This window comes from Anomalospiza imberbis, chromosome 1, assembly GCF_031753505.1.
Source record: "Anomalospiza imberbis isolate Cuckoo-Finch-1a 21T00152 chromosome 1, ASM3175350v1, whole genome shotgun sequence".
Classification (NCBI taxonomy): domain Eukaryota; kingdom Metazoa; phylum Chordata; class Aves; order Passeriformes; family Viduidae; genus Anomalospiza; species Anomalospiza imberbis.
In genome coordinates this window covers 127,725,183-127,749,813 of record NC_089681.1, presented here as the reverse complement: position 1 = coordinate 127,749,813, position 24,631 = coordinate 127,725,183, and the positions used below count along the sequence as shown (strand labels likewise).

At 37.6% G+C, this 24,631-nt stretch overlaps 1 protein-coding gene across 8 annotated transcripts in view; it reads left to right on the top strand.

Annotated features, from left to right (window-relative positions):
- Positions 1–24,631, top strand: part of PPP1R9A (protein phosphatase 1 regulatory subunit 9A) — a 125,449-nt gene that overhangs the window by 81,171 nt on the left and 19,647 nt on the right. For 7 of the 8 annotated variants that reach the window (XR_011005523.1, XR_011005522.1, XM_068210767.1 and 4 more), the window contains exons 6-11: positions 6,082–6,217; positions 14,545–14,700; positions 20,072–20,125; positions 21,968–22,197; positions 23,545–23,641; positions 23,773–23,944. Coding sequence is in view for 6 of the 8 variants with exons in the window: in XM_068210767.1 (XP_068066868.1) it covers positions 6,082–6,217; positions 14,545–14,700; positions 20,072–20,125; positions 21,968–22,197; positions 23,545–23,641; positions 23,773–23,944 (845 nt within the window). In the remaining 2 variants the exon portion in view is untranslated. The remainder of the gene's footprint in view (positions 1–6,081; positions 6,218–14,544; positions 14,701–20,071; positions 20,126–21,967; positions 22,198–23,544; positions 23,642–23,772; positions 23,945–24,631) is intronic. The other variant, XM_068210782.1, reaches the window with a different exon arrangement.

Sequence of the window (24,631 nt, the reverse complement as noted above, 5' to 3'; positions counted from 1 at the left end):
ATTGATTTCTGGAGCAATAATTAATCTAAGTGCATTGATATTATTGTGTGGTTTTTTTACATGACTACCTAATTGGCTGACTCAATATCCATTTAGTGTTGATAGCAGCATAGTTTATCAGGGGCTTCTATCCAAGATGCTCTGGACAGTCTGCTGAGGCTTTTCTGATGCTTAATTTGTGATTTTGCTGCTCATCCACCAGTACCACTGATACCACTGTTTGCCCAGAAGGCAAACCACATCCTGGATCAGCACCAAAAGAGGAATGGCCATCAGGGTGAAGGAGGTGATTCTGCTTCTCTTCTCTGCCCTGTGAGACTCCACCTGCAGTGCTGCATCCAGCTCTGGTGTCCCCATCACAAGAAAGATGTGGACTTGTTGCTGTGGGTCCAGAGGAGGCCACAGAGTTGATCAGAGGATGGAACACCTCTCCTGGAGACAGTTTGGAAGTGCTGGAATTGTTCAGCCTGGACAAGCAAAGACTCTGAGGAGACTTTATAGTACCTTCCAGTAATGAAAGGGGACTTATATAAAAGAGGTAGAGTGCCTTTTTATACAGATCGTAATAGGAGAAGGGAGAATGGTTTTAAACTAAAAGAGGAGAGATTAGGAAGTTCTTTACTCATGGGATAGTGAGACACTGGAAGAGATTTCTTAGAAAATTTATGGATGCCTCATCCCTAGAGCTGTTCAAGGCCAGACTGGATGGGGCCCTGAACAACTGATTTAGTGGAAGGTGTCCCTGCTCGTGGCGTGGTCCCTTCCAACCAAAAGTGGTAAGTTGAGGCCCTGCTGTCTGTCTTTAAATTCAGGGTACTTTACTTCATCCTGGGTCTGGGGACAAAGATAGAGGCTGCAGAACTTCTGCACAACTATTCATCTTACTGGCAGCTTGATCTCCAAGGTTCTTGGAGGCTCTTCCCAAAGTCTACTTATATAGCTGGCTTCATATAGCCAGCACTAGATATTGCATAGATTGTCCTTTTAAATGTTTCTTATGTGACCTTCACTCATTCGTTGCCACTTTCATTCACTGATGGTCATCACTTCATTATGTTACTTAGGGTGCTGATCTCCAGGCAGAGTTCTTCACTTGTTAGTTTTGGATCACTTATCAGTTATCTCCAGGCAAACCTTTTTTATTTCTCTCTACCAGTCCTCTTGGTTCCAGCCGAGTAGCTTTAAAGACTGCTGTGCACATGCCTATTTCTGATGCAGGGATGGGCTAGGTGGATTTACTGACATAAGTTTGCACACAAGGTAGATAGGGTAACAAAGGGCTGCGATCACAGGATCTTCAACAGCCTGCAGGAATGGGCTGACAGAAATTTTATGTGGCAAGGACTGATGTGAGTCTGGCATCTGGAGCAGCATCCCTGTGCAACTAGAGCTAGAGAGCAGATGTGCAGGCAGCATCCTGGGAAGAGGCGGAAAGAACATCTTCAGTAGAAAGAAAAGAATGGAATGTTCAGGTGTCTTATTGCTGTCTCAGCTACCTTCAGTGAGGTAGAATGGATAAACGCAGATTCTTCTTACTCTCAGTACAAAGGGACAAAATAACAGGCAATGGAGAGGAGTTGCAGCAACGGTGATTCTGATCAAGGCCATGACAAAGTTGGCCTTCTTTTCAAGTCAGGGGCTTAAGTTGGACTGCTTTCCTTCCAACTGAAATTATTCAAAGAGTGTTTATGGGTTTCAGATGTAATGGAAGCTCATAGGTTGTGAATTCCTTATGTGTAGTCAGTGACTTCTGCATTTGAGAGTGCTGTTTGGGAGAGGTTGATCTTCTTCATTGAAACCACACAAATTCCAGCTTGGGCTGCTGTGACTAAATAAAACTGCTTTCTTAACAGGGTTCACACTCCTTTTAGCACTTTGGATTAATTATGTGGCTGTTAACCTAATGGAAGCAGCCAGAGTAGGTAATTGAAGACATCTTGAAATAAATGAGATAAATGCTAGCTGAAGCAGCTTCAGACTTTAAAGCTCAGAGGAAAACCATTTTAAAAATCATAGAATGGTTTGCGTTAGAAGGAACCTTAAAGATCATTTAGTTCCAAACCCTCTGCTGTTGTCAGGGTCGCCTTCCACTAGAGTAGGTTACTCAAAGCCCCATCCACACTGGCCTTGAACAGTTCCAGAGATGAGGCATCTGACTGTAAAACTCCCTGAATGAATTTCACTTTTTTTTACATCTGTACATTTACTGTACCAAACTGTATTTTAGGAAAGGTTAGAAGAGAAAACTTTGAATACTGTTACAGCAAACCCCCTATTCTTTCTTAGAATGTGTTTGCTGTGTTCTTACTTGATTTTTGTTGGATTTAAGGAAACCATGCTAATGTATTTTTAACTGAGCACATAATTCCTGAAATATTTTCAGGAGAAATCATGAACTCATTTCACTAAAAGTGTGTGCTGCAGAACTTCAGTTTCGCATCGCAGATTTGGTGCCTTTGCAATTTTTTTTAGTACCAGTTATTTTCAAAGTGGAAATATTTCTAAATTCAATCAATTTTAAAAATAATTTTTCTGGTTTACATAGTTGATAAAAAATCAATAAGTTACTTCAGGAAGCACAGGTCTGCCGATTCTCTTTTAGTAAAAGCTGGACATATGCAGAAGGCTCTGTATCAGGTGTGCTGTAAAATATTTAAATCATGCATTGCAGGAGATGTAGAAGTTACTTCCAATTTCAGTAGAATGCTTTTCTTAACCACCACTACTGTAATTAATTTTCAATTTCTCAAGATACGTAATTCTTTTAGATACTCTAAAATCCATTACAGAGTCAAATCTTAATTACATTTCTAGCTCCATCCCTGTTCATTTTAACCACAATCACAAATAATATTTCACGGCTGGTAATTCAGCTAAATTGCATGTAACTCTTGAGTATCAAGGGCAGTTCATGCCCTGCCTCTCTCCTTCTCCTTCCTTCTTTTTTGCAGACTTCAGAAAAAATCACTAATGACCTGAGATTTAGTACGGTGATGGCTGTAGCACAGATTTGTGGGGTTTATTTTGCATTTGCTGGCTTTAATAATCTAGGGAATATTATTGTGATGTGGTTTAAAGGCTGTAAAATGCTCATTTGTCTCATATCTAAAAACATGACCAGCTTCTCAAATACATTATTGCTGACAGAATGTATAGTTCTTTCTTGTAATACCTCTAGCACTTGAAATTAATTAATTAATGAAGTCTGAATTGCATGTGATTGATTTTGTTGAGCCAAAGTGATTTGAAACATATAATTAGCTACTTTGCTGAAGTATGTGTATTATGGTTCAGTGACAGATTTTTTGGTCAGTTAATCACAGCCTTATGTCTCTTTCTTATATTTAAACACTTCACATTATGATATTTCTTGTATTTAAAGCTATTCTGCAAATAAACACCTAATTAATATGTTGAGTTTTAATAACTTGCCCTGCTTTATGGTTTTCTCCGTTCTTTTTATTCAGCTCTCTCTTTAAAATGTAACTTTATAATTTATGGTTTATTTCCATTACCAGTTAAGTATAATTATATGCATGGTATTCTTAAGATTATGAAATGTAAAAAGAGAAAAAGTTTGGTTTAGTTAGTAATAGCTGTAATTGCTGGGAACATAGTATTCCATTTTACAAATCTACAATTCTTTGTTTGGAACTTACATCAGTTGTAGATAGAATGCTTCTAAAAATTATTTTGGATATGCCTCACTCTAAAGCAATAAATTTTAGTAAGATAGAACATTACTAGTATATTTCTGTTTTGGAAGACATTTGCTTGAAACTTTGTCATTGCTTGGAGGTTTTTATTCATATGTCATCAGACAGATTCAGCTATCACAGAGTAACTTCATTTTTAAATGTGATTCAAGCCTTGGAAATCACATCACTATGAACTGTAAGTGTCTTTGGCATGAGAAAAAAAAATTAATAAGGCTTCATATTTTTACATCCTACTTAATTTTGTTCATCTGTATGAGAATACTACTGCATTACAGTCTAATGTGTCAAAAACCACTTCTGAATTATCGGGAATTAGCAGACTTCGGCTGCATTATATGTTGTCTATTCTAAGTTTTCAGTGTAAAAGGTGATTGTATGAAGTATTTTGAGTCTTTTATTTTCCAAGGAAGGTGAATTACCAGGCAGAGGGCCAGAGGGAATGCAATATTTGCATCACTTTGTGTGGTTTCATAACTTTCCACATTGAGGATCTCCCTTATGTGTTTACAAATGTAGTGTGCTCTCTACTATGTGTAAGTAATATGCTCATGCATAATTTTGATTAAAATGTTTTTTTAAATATATTTTTCCATATTTACTTTTAATATGTTTTACATTAGAGAAAACAAGTAGCAGATACGGGTTAAATCCTTTTACTTCCTTTAGTAATTTCAAAAGTTCATTGTTCCTGCCAGTTGAGTCTGAAAACATGACTGGTTTATTCTTTGTAATACTTGGCTCTAAAATCAAAATTTAGAGGAAACAGGCTCTGTCTGTGAGTCAGTATGCAGAACAGATGAAGTGTAGGGGCCATGAAGAAACATTCTCTTTCTTTCAGCCCAAGGTCTTTGTCATTACTGAGAACTAATGTCATATTTTGTAGTAGTGGGATATGAGTGCCAGACTGTGATCTGTTTTGATCAGGATTAAAATGCTGATGTTATTGCCTTGATTCTCTTCTAGTTTCTGCTGTATTTACTATCGATGTTTTTAAGCTAAGTCACTTTCTTGCAAATTATTTTCAGAGCACCTTGTGCCATTATTTCAAATGGATTCACTCATTCTGACCTTTCTTATCCGTTTGGAAGTAATTAGTAGCTTGGATATTTTGATGACATTGAAATAATCTCCAAATTTTAGTCCTTCTTGTAGTGCCTGACTTCACAGAATCTGAAAAATTATTTGTCATAGGAAATGGACCCAGGGTCATCCACTGTTGGGAAGCTGGCTTACACATGGATGACAAATCCCAAGGGATTTTAACAGTGATAGGCAGTACTAATGAAGAGAGTTTTCTTACATGAGATATAATGCACATTTCTGCCTCTCATTCAAATAATTTCATCATTTGAGCCAAATGTTGTGGGAACAAATAATTTACTATATCCAGTATCTCAGTGTCACCTTATTGTGCTTTTCAGCTCTACATAATACTTCTTTCATCTGTAATTACCTAATTATCTTGCTAGCCTTCTAAGAAAATAATTCTTCATCTTGACATCTTTAAATTGTGCTTTTGTTCAGTAATTCACAGCGTGTTGGTACTGTGTAATGGGTGTTTATGATTAGTTCTGGAGGACAGCAACATAGCTAAACATGGTTATGCCACTGTGCTGAAAAAAAATAAAAGGGGTTACAATCCTAACCAATTCTGAGTTCTAGTTGCTGAAAGTAAGATTGAGAAGCATTCTTGTAAGTCCTCAACCAAGAAAGAGGCACTTCCCTTGTGTTTTGTTAAGCCAAGGAAGTGTGCGCCCAGTGTTCAGCAGTGGCTAACAGTGGAGAAAACGTTCCTTAGCAACAGAAGCTCATGAAATAAAAGACAGATTTAAATGCAGCTTAAAATTAAGGAAATAGCGTCTGTCAGATTTTAAAATGTGGAAATAGATTCTGTTTTCTGGACCGGAGGAAGACATATATAAAAGCTCAGAGATGGGAGAAGTTTTAAGTCAGAGTTGGGGGAAGTTACTCGGATGCATGTTCCTTTCACTGTAAGCTGCCACAAGTGCACCTGTGCTCTTACTGTGCATCCATAACAGCCTGGTCTTCTGTAGCCTTCTGGAAAATACATGGCTCTGGAGAGAATGGAAGTGATTATGCTTCACTGAAACTTAGAGTTGTGGCTTGTAATGGTCCCTTCTATTTTGCCCCTCCTGTCATGTGACCAGACCTGTCTTGGTCTGATCACTCCTACTCCTGCACGTAGTGCCCTTGTGACAAATCTCATCCACAGAACACATTTGAAACACAAAAAATTATGCATCTTTGGAGAAAAAGGCTACCCTCTATACTAGAAATGGCTAAAACCCTGGAACTTCAGTAAACAGTAGGAGTAATGTTTTTTCGCTAATGTTTTCTATAGGTTTGTAATTGGACGAGAAAAACCGGGACAAGTGAGTGAGGTTGCACAGCTGATTAGCCAAACTCTAGAACAAGAACGTCGCCAGAGAGAGCTGCTGGAGCAGCATTATGCACAGTATGATGCAGATGATGATGAGGTAACAGACTGTCTAGTGTTTCACTATTTGGTGTTTTTTAATGTTCTGGTTTCTATTCCTAATTCCTTCTTTTTACTTACCACTCAGAGGTAAACTTTTGGACCTTTCCATTACCTTTGCTGATGATTTTTACGGATTTTGATGGTGAATCTTAATTGAAGAACAAATTTATAGAAAAAAAATTCATCATGGGTTTAAAGTGGGTTTTTTTGCTCTAGAAGAGCAAATATCAAGTTGGTTGATGTTTCTGTAAGCATTCCTCTTCCTTGAAAGCCTATACCTTTCTGTAATAAGGGAGTAAAGTTTGGTTGTGCACAGAAACAAGTAAAGTTAAAGTTAAAGTTTTGTGAAAACTGGTAAAAGTTGCCTTCTGACTTTTAGAGGGGTTGATGAAGTTGTTTTTTTTCCTAGAAGAATTTACACTCTACTTAAGTCAGAATGTTTTCTGAAATTCTAGTTAAGACCCCTCCTTCCACATACTGTGATTTTGTTTCTTTTTGAACTGATATTCATCAGTATAGAAAATTAGCCTACCTTTTCTGAAGTGTATATTCATGCTTACAATTAGTGCCAATACAAAGGTTTTGAATGTAATAACTCTGTGCAGTAAAATTTCCATAATTTCTTTCCATTCTCATAAAATTCCTAGTATGCCTAAATATCACGATACTTGGAAATATTACTTTGAGAGCTTTTTCAGAGACTACTGCTGTCTGTGTTACTCCCTAAATTAGCTGCTGGGTTTTGTAACAAACTGCTTCCATACAGCTCAAGCATACTGTCATCATTTCACATCATCTTGAGTAAAATTATTTGAAATGTTAGACTCCATGTATTAGTGTGTTTTCATCCTGGACCAGTTTTTGGTTTTTTGGGGTTTTTTTTTTGTTTTGTTTTGTTTTTTTTGGTTTTTTTTTTGTGTAAGGGAACAGTAGATAAGGGGAGATAGAGAATTTGTGATATGCATTTATTTTAGGTTACTTTTGTTTTTAGAAAAAAAATAATCTTGACATAAAATCAGGATATACTCAGATTTTGAAACACGCTGTTAAAATAGCAATATATCAGAGCAACCAGAAGTGTCCCAACAGACTAAGTAAAAATCCTGTCTGGCCCCAGTAAGGCTTTCACTTACTGTAATTTCCACTGATATTAAGAATATAAATATTTCAATATGTCTTAGAATTAATCTTGTCCATTATGTCCAGGGACATATTTAACTCATATAAATAAGAGCTGTACATACATGCATACATGCATGTGTGCCTGTGGGAAACCACGAAGGATAGAAAAATCCATATCCTCTCTGTTCCCTCCTCAAATTACAGAAACATGCACGTCTCCTAACTTCGCTTTAGTCTAGAATTAAATTTAAGAGAAGTTTCTTGAAGGAACTTTCTTACAATCTCTTCAAAAACAAAATGGAACAACTAGGCTTTGGGAAAAGAGACTTCTCACAACTCATCACAGCGTGCTGTAGATGTCAGGGTTCAAAGACTTGCAGTACCATCTTATGGTGAGCATAGTCTGATTGCTTTCATACAGGAAAGAGAGGGGTGTCCTAAATGCCTGTCCTGTGTGGCTGACCTGTGTAAGTGATTGATGCATTGCACCCTTTAGCTGTGTGACACATCTACCTGCAAAAAATCTCAAATGTTTGTGTTCCCTACCTGCATGCACCACACAGGTGGTGTTACTCAAGATCTGGCAATAAGGAAAATGTTGTTAAACCCCTGTTGATCAATACTGGTCCTGGTAGTACTTCAGCCTTCAATAGGGATTGTTGCTGTGAAGGTGCTGGTGGTGACACTCACACTGATGGCCTTGCAGGTGTTTCTCAGTACAGTACTGAAAGAGGACAGGGATGAGTTGGTATCAGGTACTTTTTGTCACGTGTCTTGCAATTTGGTGGCTGCAAACTCTTAAGCCCTGTTCACTGCATACATTTTTCACAAAAGATACTAAATTCACAAAGTGTTTTCTGTTGATAGTGCTTTGGATCATAGAGAGAAAATAAAATTGGGCAAGTTTTCCCCAGATTTTTCCATAATTACAAGAGTTAAAGGTATCTTTTCTTTAAGCACTGCACTGAGGATGGTGACCATCTCTGTGACTATGACATTATTTTTGGCAATGACCTGTGGAGTGCAGGGGAGAGTTTTGTGTTGCATATGAGGAAAGGAGGAAGAAAGGAGAAAACATTTACCAGGGGAGATCCAGATGTTCTCATCAATTATCTCTTCTGGAAGGAGAAGGAATTAGGCCTGAGAACAAATGCAGTGCTTAGAAACTACATTGGGATCACTGGAGGTCACACCCATTTCCTACTTGATGCCATATATATATATATATATATATATATATATCTGGGACATGGGTGGTAAACATTTTCAGAATAAATGCTGGGGTTTAGTTACTACGGTATGCCGTGTAGCATGTTCCCTTTTTTAATTATGAGACTTAGCAGAAATAGATTTTATTGAATTCTTGCAGTAATCTGAGTATTACTACTTTTTGGCCACCTGACTATGCTATCCAGGTCTACTCACATAACTTGCACCATTCCCAGATAATTGACACGATGTAAACTGTGATCTAATGCACATTAGCAACAGTTCAAAGACATTTTTGGTCACCACAAGCACTTCTGCTCCATTTACTGTCAAATATGAGCATTACTTCTTTGAGCTTACCTTGCTCTGTGTGGACAAGTCTGGCTGGCTTTATGTTGCTTCCAGACACCACCACCAGCCCTGCATTCTTTGACTCTAGTAAGCAGAGCACCTTTTGGGCAAGAAAATCTTAGTTTGCACTGGCTGAATGAATATCTACATGTGTACAAAAACCACTACTGCCTTTTTGAGTCTGTTTCATCAGAGGAATAGTGACTTTGACTGCTTGGAGTTTAGGAGTATTTGAATTGCCATTGTAAGGAGTTTGGCATTGAAGCAGCGCAGAATTATACGCGAGTTGCTCAGTTTCAGAGCTGTCAAGCCATCCTGTTCCGTTTTCCTGCACCACTTAAAATATGGTAGCATGGATCTCCAGGTACAGTGCTGCATAAATAAACAAGAAAATTATCTTGAGACTGCCAAATTCTGAGGTTCAGAGACTTCACCACAAGTACAGCAATAACATTTTAAGTTTTCCAGAGCAGGAAGTCAGTGATCTTGTTTGAGTCTTGTGGTCATGGCACATGACTTATGTTTGTTAGAGGTGGTTAAAACCACCTCCTCAAGCATGTGCAGGTTCTGGTGTTTTATCTTGCTGTGTCACTAGCTGGCTGGATTTCCTCTGTTTTGGAGCTTCTGAAAGTCTTCATAGCCCAAGGAGTCTGTAGGTATTTTAAAAGGATCAAAGTTATTTTAAAAAGCAGTCTTCTGAGACAGTTTTGGTTTCTTCCAGCTGTGGGCAGTGGACTTGAGCTGGATACTAAATTTAGAGATGCAGTGTTAGCCTACTTCCTTCTCATTCCATTGCCTTGCAGGAATGTTGCCTGACAGCTATTTGTTGGGGAAGATTTACACTAATACATAGAGTTTCTAAAATACATATCATTTACTGTGTAAGTAATACTGAAAACTCATCATTTACTGTATAAATGCCCTGCATCCCTGCATTTCAGAATCTACTGTTCCATGGGCTGCAGGTCATCACAGGGTTGCAGGATGCTTTCAGATGCTCCTTCATTTAAGTTTTTGCATGGAAACATAAAGCCCTTGTGCAGAACTGATGAACATGAAAAGAAGATGGATGTTCACAGTGGAGTCCATGTAAAGACCAGCAGGATAAGTGTGCATCAGCTCACAATTTGTTGTTAAGCTCCTACAAGCCAAGCACTTGAGCCAGTAGTATCAGCTATTTCTCAAGTGTTACATGCAATGGGCAGCACTGGCATTTCCTAGTGAGTCTGAGCTCATCACAGTAAAGCTGGGAGAGTATGTTGCCTCTAGATACCCTGCTGCAGAGTTTGCTCATCACCAGTTTGTCTAGCTTCCTAAAAGCCCACATCCTTTTAATTTGTAGCATCCTGTCAGAAAATAAAACTCAAAGGCTTTGAAGTAGGCACTGTCTTTATATTTCCTACTTAGTGTGCTAAGTGTGACCTGAATCTGTATCCTTGACTGAAACCTTTTGAATTCCCTGTGTTAACATAGTGTTCTGTGCACATGAGTCAAATTCTGACATTTCTTGGAATTTTGATTTGGACTTGGTATTATCTTCTTCATGTTCTCCAGCAAATGACAAAAGTCACATAAAGCAGATGACCTGTTCCCCAGAAGGCTGCATGGGGTGATGCAAAATGTGAAATGAATAATATATTGCAGGATTCTGTTCACTGTGTGGCCACAGACAAGTAGTTTAATGCAAGTGATGTTTTATAATATCACTAATAGTCAAATGAATATTTTTTTTTCATTTTAAATTCTCATTCATTAGAACCTGCTGAGAGCAAAGCAACATTTAAAGCCATTGAAGAAAATCCTGACACACGCAAAAAAAAAAAAAAAAAAAAAAGTGGCAATGCACTTGAATGTCTTAACCCCCAAAGAGTACATTTACTTAACCAAATCTTTCAGAGAGTACATTTTTTCCAACACCATTAATATGATGCAATCCTGTAAAAGCAATGATTAATACTATGCCATTATGATTTTCTTCACTTTTTTGAAAGAATTAAATATAAGCCATCAAAGAAAAAATCAGATGAACAGATGGGCTTGAGTTATTTTTATAGTTCTTCAAATGGTGTTCCCTGATTGTGGGAGAGTTTCAGCAGGAACAAAAGGTGTAGCTTGATGCAGCCTTTGTTATGGTGATTTGGGGAAGGTCTGTCTGCATTATCCTGGCTGGTGCTGCAGCTCCTTCTTTATGGTTGGGAGTGTTAGGCACATTTCAGAAATTTACTGTTAAGGCAGTTAAACAATGCAAGTAACACATTTTCCCTTTAGAAGTGGAAAATTGCAACTCATGTTGATAATTTCATGCTATTAGCTGTGATTGCATATGGCAAAATGGAATGGCTAATATCAGAAGCTATGGCTTTGGATGGGACAGGCTTAAGCCCTGGGTGCTACTGAAGTGAGAAACAGGGCTTTTACATGGATGAATTCTGCTCACCAACACAGAATGAAGGGTCTAAGATTTTCCTTCAAAAGCATGTAAGTTTTCATTGGCTATGGAGTTAAAAATATTATTGCTGTTGCTGGCTAAGGAAACAAAATGTATTGCAGGGAACCTCAGGGAGTTACAATGATAACTCTTACCTCGCAGGGCTTTGTTATTTGAAGTAAGACAACTTTTTTCTGTGCCTTGCTGCTCCTTGTAAAATAGTGAATTTCACATTCTAGCTAACTGGCACAGTGTCTGAACAACTACCATCTGGTAATTTCATGTGCAGCAAAAGTCAGCAGAGGAAATTTTTTCAGGGAAAGTATGTTTCGTGTAGTTTATGATGTATATTTCCTCAATGTACACATTGGTTCTTTTCAACCTGTAATTTGTTTTTCATATAAGATGAAATCCCTTTATTTTGAAGACAAAAGCAAAAGTCCCATTTATTTCTGCATTCTGTTATGTGTTCTTGTCGTCCTGGTGTCTTGTTTACTTGAGCTGTGCTTTGCTTTGACAGCTACTTTTTTCATTAATTGAAGCAAAAATTACTGTGCTCATTGACACTCATTATGTACAATTTCAAGCAAGATTTTCCTTTTTCCTTTTCCATTTTTAGCTGCCTGATGTTCCTCTTCAAATGCTCTGGCTCCTGAGGCCAGTAGAATATTGTCTGCTCTTGAATTTTCCCCCAGTAATTTACTCCTTCATGTGTGTTCATTTTTATTTCTTTATTCAGTACTTCTTCTTAGCTTAAGTCTTTGGAGAAATCAGTTTTAATTAAATTCATCTGTTTTATTCCTTTGCCAAAATGGGTGAATGTATTTGGGATTTTGTATTAATGTATTTCTTTCAAATGCACATGTAGCTGTGCCAGGTCTGTTTTGTTTTACATAAGCAGGGCATGAGTTTACTGGTTAATGATCCTGTTTCTACCTCTTCTTTGCATGCTACAGAGATTTCCTTGCCACTGATGATGGACCCACCAGGATTTTTTTTAATGCAGAAATTACGGTTGTGTATTACCTTATTTGTTTCAGGGATTATGACTGCAAAATGGAAGGTACATGGACTGTTAGTATTTTGTCCACACAAAAATTAATTTCTCTGAAATCTCAGTGTGATTTTAAGAGTTAGTCTATCTGCTCCTGGTTGCCCTAATGGTGTGTGAAGGTGGCATTACATGCTCCTGGAAAGAGCCAGGAGAGTTAGCAGCCATATTTTCAGTTTTGACAGCTACTGCACATAGCCAGGGACAATCAAATAGAAACAGAAGTTACTACAGATGTAGTGTAACACAAGATTTTTTTTGTGTGTGTGCATGAGATCTAGACACACAGAATGACAATTTCAGGTGTTGGTTTGTTTAGCTATAGTGCTTACATGCCTAAAAACTCCAGTGAGATGGATTATATATTCTTTGCTTCTCTTAAATAAGGAAAGAAGAAGCAAAACCAGCTGTTAGCTTTTTTTTTAGAGAAGACTATTGAGATTCTTAGGCATATATATGCTTAGTAGGCATGAAGTATATAAAATAAATGGTTACTGTTTATTTCATTGGAGAATATGTTACTATTTATAGTGGCAGCAATAACTCACTAAAAAAGTGCCTTGCTTTACAGTGACTAAGTATGGGTGTGCATGTTCGTGACTTACTTTCTTTTTAGTAGTTCTCTCAACATCATAGAATTTTATTAAGCTGTTTTATGCTTTCTATGTGTTTTGGCTTTGTTTTTTAAAACTTCAGTGGTTTAAAAAAAGAGGAATGTAGGTTTTCCATGGTCTTTGAAGATTCCTTTTAACCCAAACCATTCTATGATTCTGTGTGCTGTCTGTGTGTCCTGTGCACCTAGAGTCAACATCTTGCATGCACTGATTTTTAGAGATATTCACATAAGCCTAAACAACAGCAGAGAAATTGAATTAAGGAAGGATGCTGAGGTTTGAACTGTTGTTCAAACATCTGAGTTCTTACCTCTTGTTTTGAAAAGTCCTTTTGTCAAAAAATTACATTAATAGATAATTATAGCACTATGGGGAATATACTTCTGGTAATAGTATTATGTTTCTTCATCTCAGAAACTGAAAGCTCATGAAGAAAAACTTGGAATAATTTTGTCAAAATTTTGGTTGTGTTACTGTATAAACATGAAAAAGACTGCACTGGTCCCCTCGCCCTTCCTTTTCCATGTATTTATTTAGTCCCAGGCCTTATAAATCCAGATGTGGTCCTGAGGGAAGTGTTTGCTTTATAATGTGTTTGCATAGTCATCTGCAAGCCAGCACTGTTTGTGATCCGTGCACGCTGTACTCCAGCTTCCAGAGAGAGCCCTGCAGGAGCAAGGTGGTACCATTCCCCTTAGGGATGGGGAGAGATGAGCACAGACGTGTGCAGAAGACTGAGTAGGCAGCTTGGGGTTCAATACTGCAATCTTTTTCTTTTCAATATTGTTGGTTTGGTTTTGTGTTTTTTTTTTTTTTCTTGTTCTCGAGATACTGATTGCAGCTTACGATTTTTCAAAATCCTGTTTTCTCAGCAAATTGTTTGCACCTCGTGGTTTACCAACACAAGAAACACCCACGTTTATTGTTCCAAACTAGTTCAAAGCAGCTCTTTAGTCAGGGTGAAAATTGAGTAAATTCTGGCTTCAGACTCTGAACTTGTTTGACTCTGACCCTTGGTTTCTTTTTCCTACTGTTGTCTTTCTGCATGGGTGTGACTTTTCTATCGTTAATTTGTTTATGAAGAACAAACCAGTGAATTTTCAAATTCAACATGGAATATCACTGGAGAATTACTTCATCCAGATGACTTTACTAACGACTAAACAAGATCCTGTTGGTTGTATTCTGTTTTTTTCCTGTTTGGAAAAGATTCATTGTTAAATCTGAAATAAATTTGGAGAGTTCTTCCAATGGAAAAGAGGTCACACTTGGAAAAGGATGAAACCATCAAAATACAGAGCCAGTAATGCTTGGGAACTGAGTTATTAGTGCTTAGAACACTGTTTTCTCTTCTCTCTTAATGTACAGAAATACTACTGTGGAGTTATATTTTTTGGTAGAATTCATCAGTACTGGGGTTATAGCTAAAGACAAAGATAACCTTTTTTTGTATGCAGAATGCTGTGATTGCACAGTGTGTTAATTACACTTTGAATAGTCTCTGCATAATAAGAGGATAACTGGAATTTCTTAAATGCTATAAAATTAAGACAGGGGAATATGCTACAGATGAAGAAGATGAAGACATGGGACCTGTCCTTCCAGGAGGTGACATGGCTATTGAAGTGTTTGATCTTCCTGAAAATGATGACATGTTCTCCCCCAGTGATGTGGACACCAGCAAACTTGCTCACAAATTCAAAGAAGTAAGTTATACATCAGAAAATACTCCTGAAATGCATCACTGAACCAGATTTCTAATTATCTCACTGCTTGGGTTTTTTCTCTTGAAAACTGGAGTGGTTTTTAGCTTTTGGTATGCTTAGTACTTTGAAATGACTCAAAATTTGCAGCTTGAAAGAAGTAGAACTGGCCTTTGGAGATATTTTGGCATCAGCTTTCAGGTGACTGTTGTATTGATGAGGGCAATTTATAAATTAACTTTTCAATACAGAAGTTACTCTACCTCAGCACTTAGTTTGACCACATAGAAAAAGTGCAAGTTAATTCATCACTAGCAGGGTGCTGGGGTTTGGGTTTGGTTTTTTTTTGGCTTGGTTTGCTTTGATTTGCTTTGGTGTTTTAAGATTCCAATAAAAGGTGATTGGGAAAACCAAACTACAAATATTAAATTTCAATGGAGAGAGACATGTGAAACTCATCCTATGCCATTACTCAGTAACTCATCAGTGTACAGCCATGTCATGTGTTTGGCCATGAATTTAGAAAGATGCTCTACTGGGGAAGCAGCCATACTTCAAGATGGTGTTTTACCAAAACCATACCAAGTTTATGGTTAGGGAGTATAGCATCCATCTGTACTAACTGTGGTGTTCATTGAATTAATATAATTTCACATACCAAAGTATGGAGGGATATTTCTTCTGTATTTTAGGCTGTATGCTTTTGATGTGGCTTCTTTTTTAACTTTCCTGAATTCCCATGCAAGTAAAGATATGAAACAATGGATGTACCTAAGCTTACAGTAATGGGCTGAGTGATGGCAGTGAAGAACTTTTTTTTTTTTTTAAATACAGGAAGATGGAAGGGTTGAAAGTAGCCAGAATCTCATAGGAGATTTAAGCAGCAGAACCTGGGCCCAGATAGGAGTTTTAAAATACCAGGACTGCCTTTTTATCCTTCTCCACTTATCCTCTTGCCTTCACTCAAACCAGATATTTTATCTTGTATAAATATATTATTACTACCCTCTAATGAGAGTCATGTGTGGAGAGTAACCAGTCAATGAGCAACCAACCTTTCCCTTTTCTGCTGATAGCCCTCATAACCATTGGGTGCCTACTGTTATTCATTGTTGGTTCCTGAAAGTTTTTTACACTACTTAAATTATTATTTTCTCACTCCATATTTTGAGTTTCATGCTCTTACATGAATTAGCAGAACATTTTACTTCATTTTCTAATACTTTGCAGCATACATAGAATACATAGTCTCAAAGTGGTGGGAAGATGCTACCATTCTCCATGTGCCAGCGAGTTTTCCAAGGCTCTGCAAAACACAGATGCAGTGATGGGCAAGAAACTCACCTTTGAATAACCCCCCTTTAAATCTGTGCTTGAATACAGCTTTCATAAACTCGGGCTATTGCCATACTTGAGCTTATCCAGACTGATTTGGAGTTATTTGCCGACCTGTCTTCTGTAATGGCCTTAAAACGCACTTTTAGAGACCACATGAAGGTACTTTGGGATTCTTGAGTGTAGATGAGAGCCTGAGAAGAAAACATTAAATGTTCCTGCCTAAGAGTGGGCACTTGGAGCAGCCCACGCAGTTACTGCTGTTCTGAGCCACCACTTTTGTTTCACGGATTGTCTTTAAGAGTACACAGCTGCATTTTGTTGGCTGATGCTGAGTGAGTACATGTATTTTTCTTGGTATTTGCCCTGAATTCTTTCAACACTGGAGGACTTGTTCACGATCACACTGCACAAGCCCACACAGTGTTTTCTGGAATTGTATTTAAAGAATAACTGTTCTTTCTTGTTCTTACTCCAGAGATTAATGAAAGTATTAGGCAAATGGGTAGGACATAATCTTTAAGCATAATAGTTTGACCTAATTAGTTGAATTCAGTCTTTGCAACAAAAATCATGTTCCCATACTCTGAGAGCACTCTTATTTAAAATGCCTTGCTTTTGGAATGAAAGTCAGAAGAGAGATGGGCATTCCTGGGTGAATCACTGTACTTTTGAAAGTCTTGTTTTCCTGGTTGTAAAGCAGGAAAAATAGCACTGATTTTTCTTAACTGCTTTGAGAGAAAGAGCTAGAAATTTTATTTTAGCTATGATGATTGAAGAGAGACAAGATCTGTGGGGAGAAGGGACATTTATGTAAGAATTCATTATTTCATATTTTAGTGAAACATATGAAGAATGGATGATCATTATATGCAAAAATATATAATGATTACATGAAAATTGTCATGGTGATTATTAGATTCTATTGCATACTTTCCTTCCCAGTGTACTCCTGATATTTTAGCATTTTCTAGACTTTCATCCCATTCTACCTTTTGCAGTCTTGATGAATTCAGTCCATTTTCTCTCTAAAAGTTACCTTTTATAACCAGTTTTATTGTTTTGTAGAAAATTAATCAGCTTTTCAAGACATACTTGAATAGGAAATGTGCCAAAAATTGCTCAAAATGTCTTTGTTAAAGTGAAGCCTTCACAATTTTATATTGACTTAAAAGCCAAAAAAAAAAAAAAAAAAAAGTATCTGCCAAGAATTTGTCTGGCATTAAATAGGACATGGAATAAAGATTTCTGGTCTCCTGTCAGTAAACTTGCTTAAAAAACTATAGCTATGGAGTTCAGATTTTCTTGCCAAATAATTGACCTTGCCTGTTGTTTAGTCTAACCTATAAATATGTTAGCATTTCTCATCTATTCTACAAGCATAATTGGGGTTTTTTTTACACATTTTTCTGTTAAGCAGAAAAGTGTCTTCTTTCTTCTGCCTCAGTGGGATCTGCTGTACCATGTACTGTTTCAGTGATCTGACTGGGTACTCAGTACTCATTTTTTTAAATTCAATAACAGAGAGCACAAAAATAACTGTTAAAAACCATCTGTACCTGAGCAGCTAGTCATTTATGCAACAATTTGGAGTTTATTTGTATGTAATAATAAGCTCTTTAAGTGCTCCATGTGGATTTGTGAGGTTTCAGAAGAGATGGGAGTAGACTGTCAGCAGGTAGCCTAAGGCTTTGAGTCTTGGCTTTTTGATGTCATTATGAAGTCTGAAAAGGGGAAAATCTAGCTCATCCATTATTCCCCTGATTTTATCTCATTCCAGAACAGTGTAGCAGAACTAAGCAAAGGCTGGGCATTTTATAAGCACCATGATGTTTTGAGATGGTTCTTTAATAATTTGTCACTACTAACAGGAATGCAGTGGGGAGAAAAAACAGTTCTCAATCTCTGAAAATTGTAGGAATGACTGAACTCAAAACTTGCAAGTAACCTCATGCAAATTCTAATTGAAGTATCTCCTTTTTTTCCTCTAATATGTATATAAAAAGGTGTGTGTCCTTCTCAGCTTCCTGGCCTACTAGGTGCAGTAGCTTCATTGTCAACTTCTTGCCATTACACCAGCTCCAGGGCTGCCAAGTGCCCTGTTCCCAGCTGCAGTGGCACCTCTCCATCCTGGAGCAGTAGCCCTGCTCCCCTGTGATCCATGGGTTACCTGTGTCTCTGCAAGCTGCTGTAGTCAGTGCCTGGTTTCATTTGAAATGAAATCTTACATCTGCTCTCACTGAGCACAGGAAGAGTCATAACACTTTTCAGTGCAAAGTCAAAAAGTGAGCATAAGTAACAGATGATTGTGGGGACTAGGAGTTCTTACAGTCTCCTTTGGAAACCATGACCAAGAAATGAGTATTGGAAAGAAGATTCCTAAATGGTGAATTGGTGTGTCCTTATTCTGTCCAGCATTAACTGAGGAATTCTCCACCTCAAAGGACTAGGTTTATTCAGTAGATTAATTAAGGCTGATTTGCAAATCAAACTGTATCTGAGTGTGTGCATTTCCTGTGCCACAAGAAGCAGCATTCAAGAGACTTCATGAAAAGGGAATTTCTAAATTGGTTTAGAATTTTTCAGAGATACTTTTACTGGTCAGCTCAGTGATAGCTCCATTACTTAGAAAATTATTCCTCTCTTCCAGAAGAACTTCTCCTTTGATTAATTTGCACATTTTCTTACTAACAGCTTGTTCTTCAAGAATGTAGCCATTGCTTCACCAGAGATGTTAGTTTGTGGTTCAGTACAACGACCTCATATACTCTATTAGCTCATATAAACTATTCCCAAAAGCTCATGTTTGGCTTGTAAGAGAAGTAACCTGCATGTAAAACATGCTTTTCCGTAACTATTCATTCTATTCATAATTAATGGACAATGCCTTATCTCCAGTGCAGTGCTGGCTCAGGCTGTAATTAATTCACTTTTTGACCTTGTCCTCAGCTCCATACCCAACGTACCCAAGTCACTGATTCACTGTGAGGTTTTGGGGCCCGTCAGTAGTTTGCCCAAGCTGCCTGCTTTAAATAGTACAGCAGCAGGGATTGAGGTGCAGGCCAGTATTGGGTACATGTGCATGATCATTTCCATTTGGATTAGGGTTATGCTGCTGAACTGTGGTTCAGTTTGTACTTCAGAGTGTTCCTGCAGCCTGTGAATAGCAGACCTTTGTGGCAAAACTAAAGGTGCTTCAGGACATTGCCTAATGCACTCAGAGTAGTAGACTGTAGTAGTAGACTGTAGTAGTAGACTGTAGTAGACTGTTCACTCCACAGGAGCAGACGAATGTGGGTTAGTACAGAAGAAATCCCACAGCAGGTGTGCAGGTGGGTGCCAGGTCCTCCACACCAGCCCTTTCCCTGTACAGATCCCCTGTTGTTGAGGCTGCTTGGTGATGTAACTACAATCTTTAGCACACTGCCTGGGCTGTTAATCTGCTTGCAGTCGCTTTGTTGCTTGAATGCTGTTGCTGTTATTTACACTTTCCTCGTTTAACTGCCCTCAACTGAGATTAGCTGGCTTGTGCAGAGTAACTCCAGCTATTGGTGAAGGATAGCATCAGTTTACCTTTCTTCTTGCATGAAACAAATGTGTGGAATCTTCCCTCAAGGTTTTCCTGACTTCTTGAGTTGTTAAATCACTTATTTCCATATTTGCTTATTTGTAATGTGCCTGCTTTAATCAGTGCAGCGGGACTTTCAGCACTGGGACATATTTCACATTCACATCAGAGGAGAGCAAAGCCCAGCAGGATAACATCTAATTTTTTTAAACATAAGACATTTGGTTTTGCTAAACAGATTGGATGTTCTGATTTGAAATTATGAGTGGTTAGACGGCATCCTATCTTTAATTAGGTTGCACAGACTGAGTCATTTTGCAAGCTAGACATTTTAATTTACAATCTACTGCACTGCAGCACTCTTCGGGGCCTTCTGCTATGTAATAAGGTATTCAACTTGCAGCACAGGCTTTAAAAATACTGGAGTACTCTCTGTGACTTCACTTGTTTATTCTATGTTTTCAATTCTAGTTGCAAATCAAACATGCAGTTACAGAAGCTGAAATTCAGAAGCTGAAGACAAAGGTAAGAATCAATATATAGTTAGTACATAATGGTTTTTTCTTCATGCAAAATCAGATCTGGAGATGTGTCTTTATGTGGGTGGAGAAGTCACCATCCTTATTAAAGGCTGATTAAGAAGCACAATGGCTCAGCTAAATCTTGTCTTGGTGTATATTCTTTGTTCCAAGTTTTGAGTAAAAATCTTAAGTGCTGCTATTAAAAGAAAGTGCCAACTTTTGTAGCTTCAGTTAAACATATGTTTTAAGGGGTATCATAATGACTAAATGGCAGATTGCTAGTTTTCAAATTCTGATGCATTTTTTCTGGTTTTAAAATTATATTTGGCTTGAATATCCAAGTTGCAGTTAATAGGTTTTTATTTACCAGTGATGTTAAAGTATCCCTACGCTACTTTCCATCATGGACATTTTTTAAAAAACTGATTTTTTAAAAGGTATTTAATAGAAATTATTTTTATATGCAGAAGAAAAAGTGTTGTTTCATATTGTTGCAGTTCTCTTTAAAAGATAGTCTAGGAAGGAAAAATATGATCAGTTTAAAAGAAAACATTATCTCACAATCAGTTGCTAGTTGATAAATTAAATTTGCTGTAGCAATAAAAAACAATTGGGTTTTTTTGTACTAGGGTAATCTTTATGGGAACCTAACTGATTATTCAGTTGTTCAGCAATACTAGGTTTTATAATGACAGCCTTCTCTTTGAGTCTGAGTACATTATAAGAGACATAAAAATAAGGAAAAGAGAAAATTATACTTGATTAAAAGATTTTTGATTATTATTTCTTTCCAGCAGCATTTGCACTCACTATTATTTTGTATTTTGCATAGTGTTTATCAAATTTCCATAAATTACTGTTAAAAAAAATTCAGAGTGCAACTGTTTCTTGTAAGGACAATTTCTCTTGTCCAGTCTCAGTCCAGAAAGACAAAAATCTTTGCTTCCTCTGCTTTTCAGTTCCAATCTAGCAATTGGAGCCACAGTCGATCCCTTGGGATTGTGCCAAGGCCCATTGACTTGATGGCATCAGTGTGTGGGTGTAAACATTCCTGTGTGCAAATCCATTTGCAAAATTAGGGTTAATGTGCCTTTTAGTGTTGGACCTTTTTACCTTGTCTTTTCAATAGAGCTGAAGAAAATGTGACTAATTTAGGTATAATACTAATAGAGCTGCAAACAAGTTAATTTTTTTGGTGTGTATCATCCATAATGCTAGCAGAACTGCCTAGAGCAAATTAAGAACTCTTGATAAATAAACAGGGATGTTAAGGCATATTTTATTTACTAAATTATAGGAGCTAAATCCCACAAGATGCTGTATAACCCTACCCTTATCCAGCACCAAACACTGAAACCTGCAGGTAGCTTCAGTTAGCAAATGAGAGCACTAAAACAAAACAAAAAAACCTGGAAATCGAATTCCTCCTTCTCAAAATAAGAAATGTCATCATTTTCTGAAAGTGTGTGAATGCTTTATAGCACCTGAGTCACGTGCACAAAGCAAAATGCATCCCATGTGCTGGCTGATTAACCCTGCAGTTTGCCTGAGTACTCCACTATTGACATTTTTAAATGTCAGCCAGTCAAATAGGTTAGTATAACCCAGAGAAGCATAGAGGCTGCACTGGAACACTGAGCAAGAACTCTGCTTGGTTTTATGAGGAAGAATAATGCATGTATCAGCCTGTTTTCTTTGTCCTGGAACACTCTTCCCACTGCTAGCATATTGCTGTCGTGGTTACTGATTTACTGATTCTCTCTATTTGTGTTGTTTGAATTAATCCTGAACTATTAGGCTGCACTTTGCAGCTTTTTATGGACTGCATCTCCACTCCTTTGTTCAGCTGCAGGCTGCTGAGAATGAGAAGGTGAGGTGGGAATTGGAGAAGACCCAACTCCAGCAGAACATTGAGGAGAATAAGGAAAGGATGATGAAATTAGAGAGTTATTGGATTGAGGCACAAACCCTGTGTCACACAGTGAATGAGCACCTCAAGGAGACGCAAAGCCAGTATCAGGCTCTGGAGAAGAAATATAACAAGGCAAAGAAATTAATCAAGGATTTTCAGCAAAAGTAAGCAGCTACACCAGGCTCAGCAAATTACTTAGTGGCCAGTTAGAAAACATGTATGTGATATATTTTGAAATATGAAACCCACTATTAAACACCTGTAAGGTAAACACTATTTTCCACTTTTTTATTCATGAAAAGCATGGACTCTTTCTGTTGTGGAAAAATGCTAGTATTGAAGGTGTAGCCATACTGTACCTTAGTCTGTAACATTCCAGGTTGATATGTTTCAGAATTAGGAGATAGCTCCATGTAATTGCAAACAACTAAGAGTAATCACAGCAAAGCATTTGATTAGCAAAGTTTGCAGCAATTTGTATGGGTATTGTATCAGCTGGATTAATTCCTACTGTGTACTTATGTAACATCAAAAAGAATATTGTTTTATTACATTTTACATTTTATTTTTCTTCTTCTTGTAGATGCCAAGAATATTTGAGCTGAATTGAGCTAACTGATGATTTCCCGGCCCCCTCTGTTTCATGTAGTCCCCTCTCTCTGGTGGCTAGCAAGAATAATAACATCTTATATTTCTGTAACAGCTTCCATTCCCCAAATTACTTTTTTTTTTTTTACAGCAGCAGCAGCAATTTCATTTTCTGCTGAAATACACTTATTTAAAGAGGAAAACTCAAAGACATACAGCAATATCAAGTGATAATTGGGATTGCAGAAATGAATATACAGTCCCATTAAAAAGGGGGTTAGAATATCAAAATATCATTACCTATTCTGGAATTTTGTGACTGTTCCAAAACTAGTTTGTATTCTGTGTGCTTTCTATCACAAATTTCTTTGATATTCAAAATAAAAAGAGATAGGGCAAGTCTCTAGAATGAGTTTGGATAGCTTTCCATTGACATTGTGCTTTATATTAGTAAAAGATCTAGTCAGTTGTTTTTAAATACCTCAGACTCTTTAACTGATGTAACATATTTCCTTTAGAAAATTCAATTTGTACCTGCAAACTTAGAGATTGTCCATTCTGTGAAGGAGCACATTCATACTCTAATAAAATAGAGACTTTGCTCTATGTCCTACAACATAGAACAGCATAAATTTATCTATATTGGTTTTGCATACAAAAAGAAACCAGTTTAACTGTTTTGATTATTAGTGAGAACTGAGATTTTTTTTTCCAGATAAGGTGCTCTTGCCATTTTTATATGCCTAGCATATTCACTTAGACTAATTGCTTAGGGTTTGGTCTTGATTGCAGTTTCATAGTTCTTACTAAGTGAGTGATAAATTATTTGGTAAGGACAGATTTTTCTGATGAGTAGCAACACATTTTTTTTTCACTCTATTGCTTTGATGACAGCAAATACATCCTTTTTTTTTCCCCCTAAGAGAACTTGACTTCATCAAACGCCAGGAAGCTGAACGAAAGAAAATAGAAGATTTGGAGAAAGCACACCTTGTAGAGGTTCAAGGCTTACAAGCTCGTGTGAGTAGCATTTACTCTTGTATTTGGAGAATGAGACAATTCTGTGTGATATTCTGGAAAAACAACATGTCTAATGGGGAGGGTGTATTGGGGTGAATATTGTTGGTAATACTGCGTTGTATTTCTTTCAGATACAAGACTTGGAAGCAGAAGTTTTCAGGCTAATGAAGCAAAATGGAAGCCAGGTTAACAATAACAACAACATTTTTGAAAGGCAGACATCTTTTGGAGAAGTTTCTAGAGGAGATCCAGTGGAAAATCTAGATACTAAGCAAGTGACCTGCCTGGATGGCTTAAGTCAAGGTTTGTTTGAACCAAACCATAACTCCTATGAATCATAGAATCATAGATTAGTTTGGGTTGGAACTACTTAAAGATCATTTAGTTCCAATGCCCCTGCCATGGGCAGGGACAGTTTTCACTAGACCAGGTTGCTCAAAGCTGCCTCCAACCTGGCCTTGAACACTTCCATGGATAGGGCAGCCACAGCTTCTCTGGGCAACCTGTTCCAGTGTCTCACCACCCTCACAGTAAAGAATTCCTTCCACATATCTAACCTAAATGTCCCTTCTTTCAGTTTGAACCATTACTCCTTGTCCTGTCACTAGAGTTCCTGAGAGTCCCTGTCTGGCTTCCCTGTAGGGCCCCTTCAGATGCTGGAAGGTTGCTATGAGGTCTCTGCACAACCTTCTCATTTCCAGGCTGAACAGCCCCAACTTTCTCAGCCTGTCTTCATGGGGAGGTGCTCCAGTCCCCTTATCAACATCATGGGCTTCCTCTGGACTTGATCCAACAGTTCCATGTCCTTCTTAGGCTGGGAGTCCCAGAGCTGGATGCAGCAGCACTCCTGGTGGGGTCCCATGAGAGCAGAGGGGCAGAGTAACTTCCTTTGACCTGCTGGGCACCCTGCTTTTGATGCAGCCCAGGATTCCTAGAAACTCTCATATTATTTATTTTTCTGTTGAAAAAAAACAATACATTATTAAATAA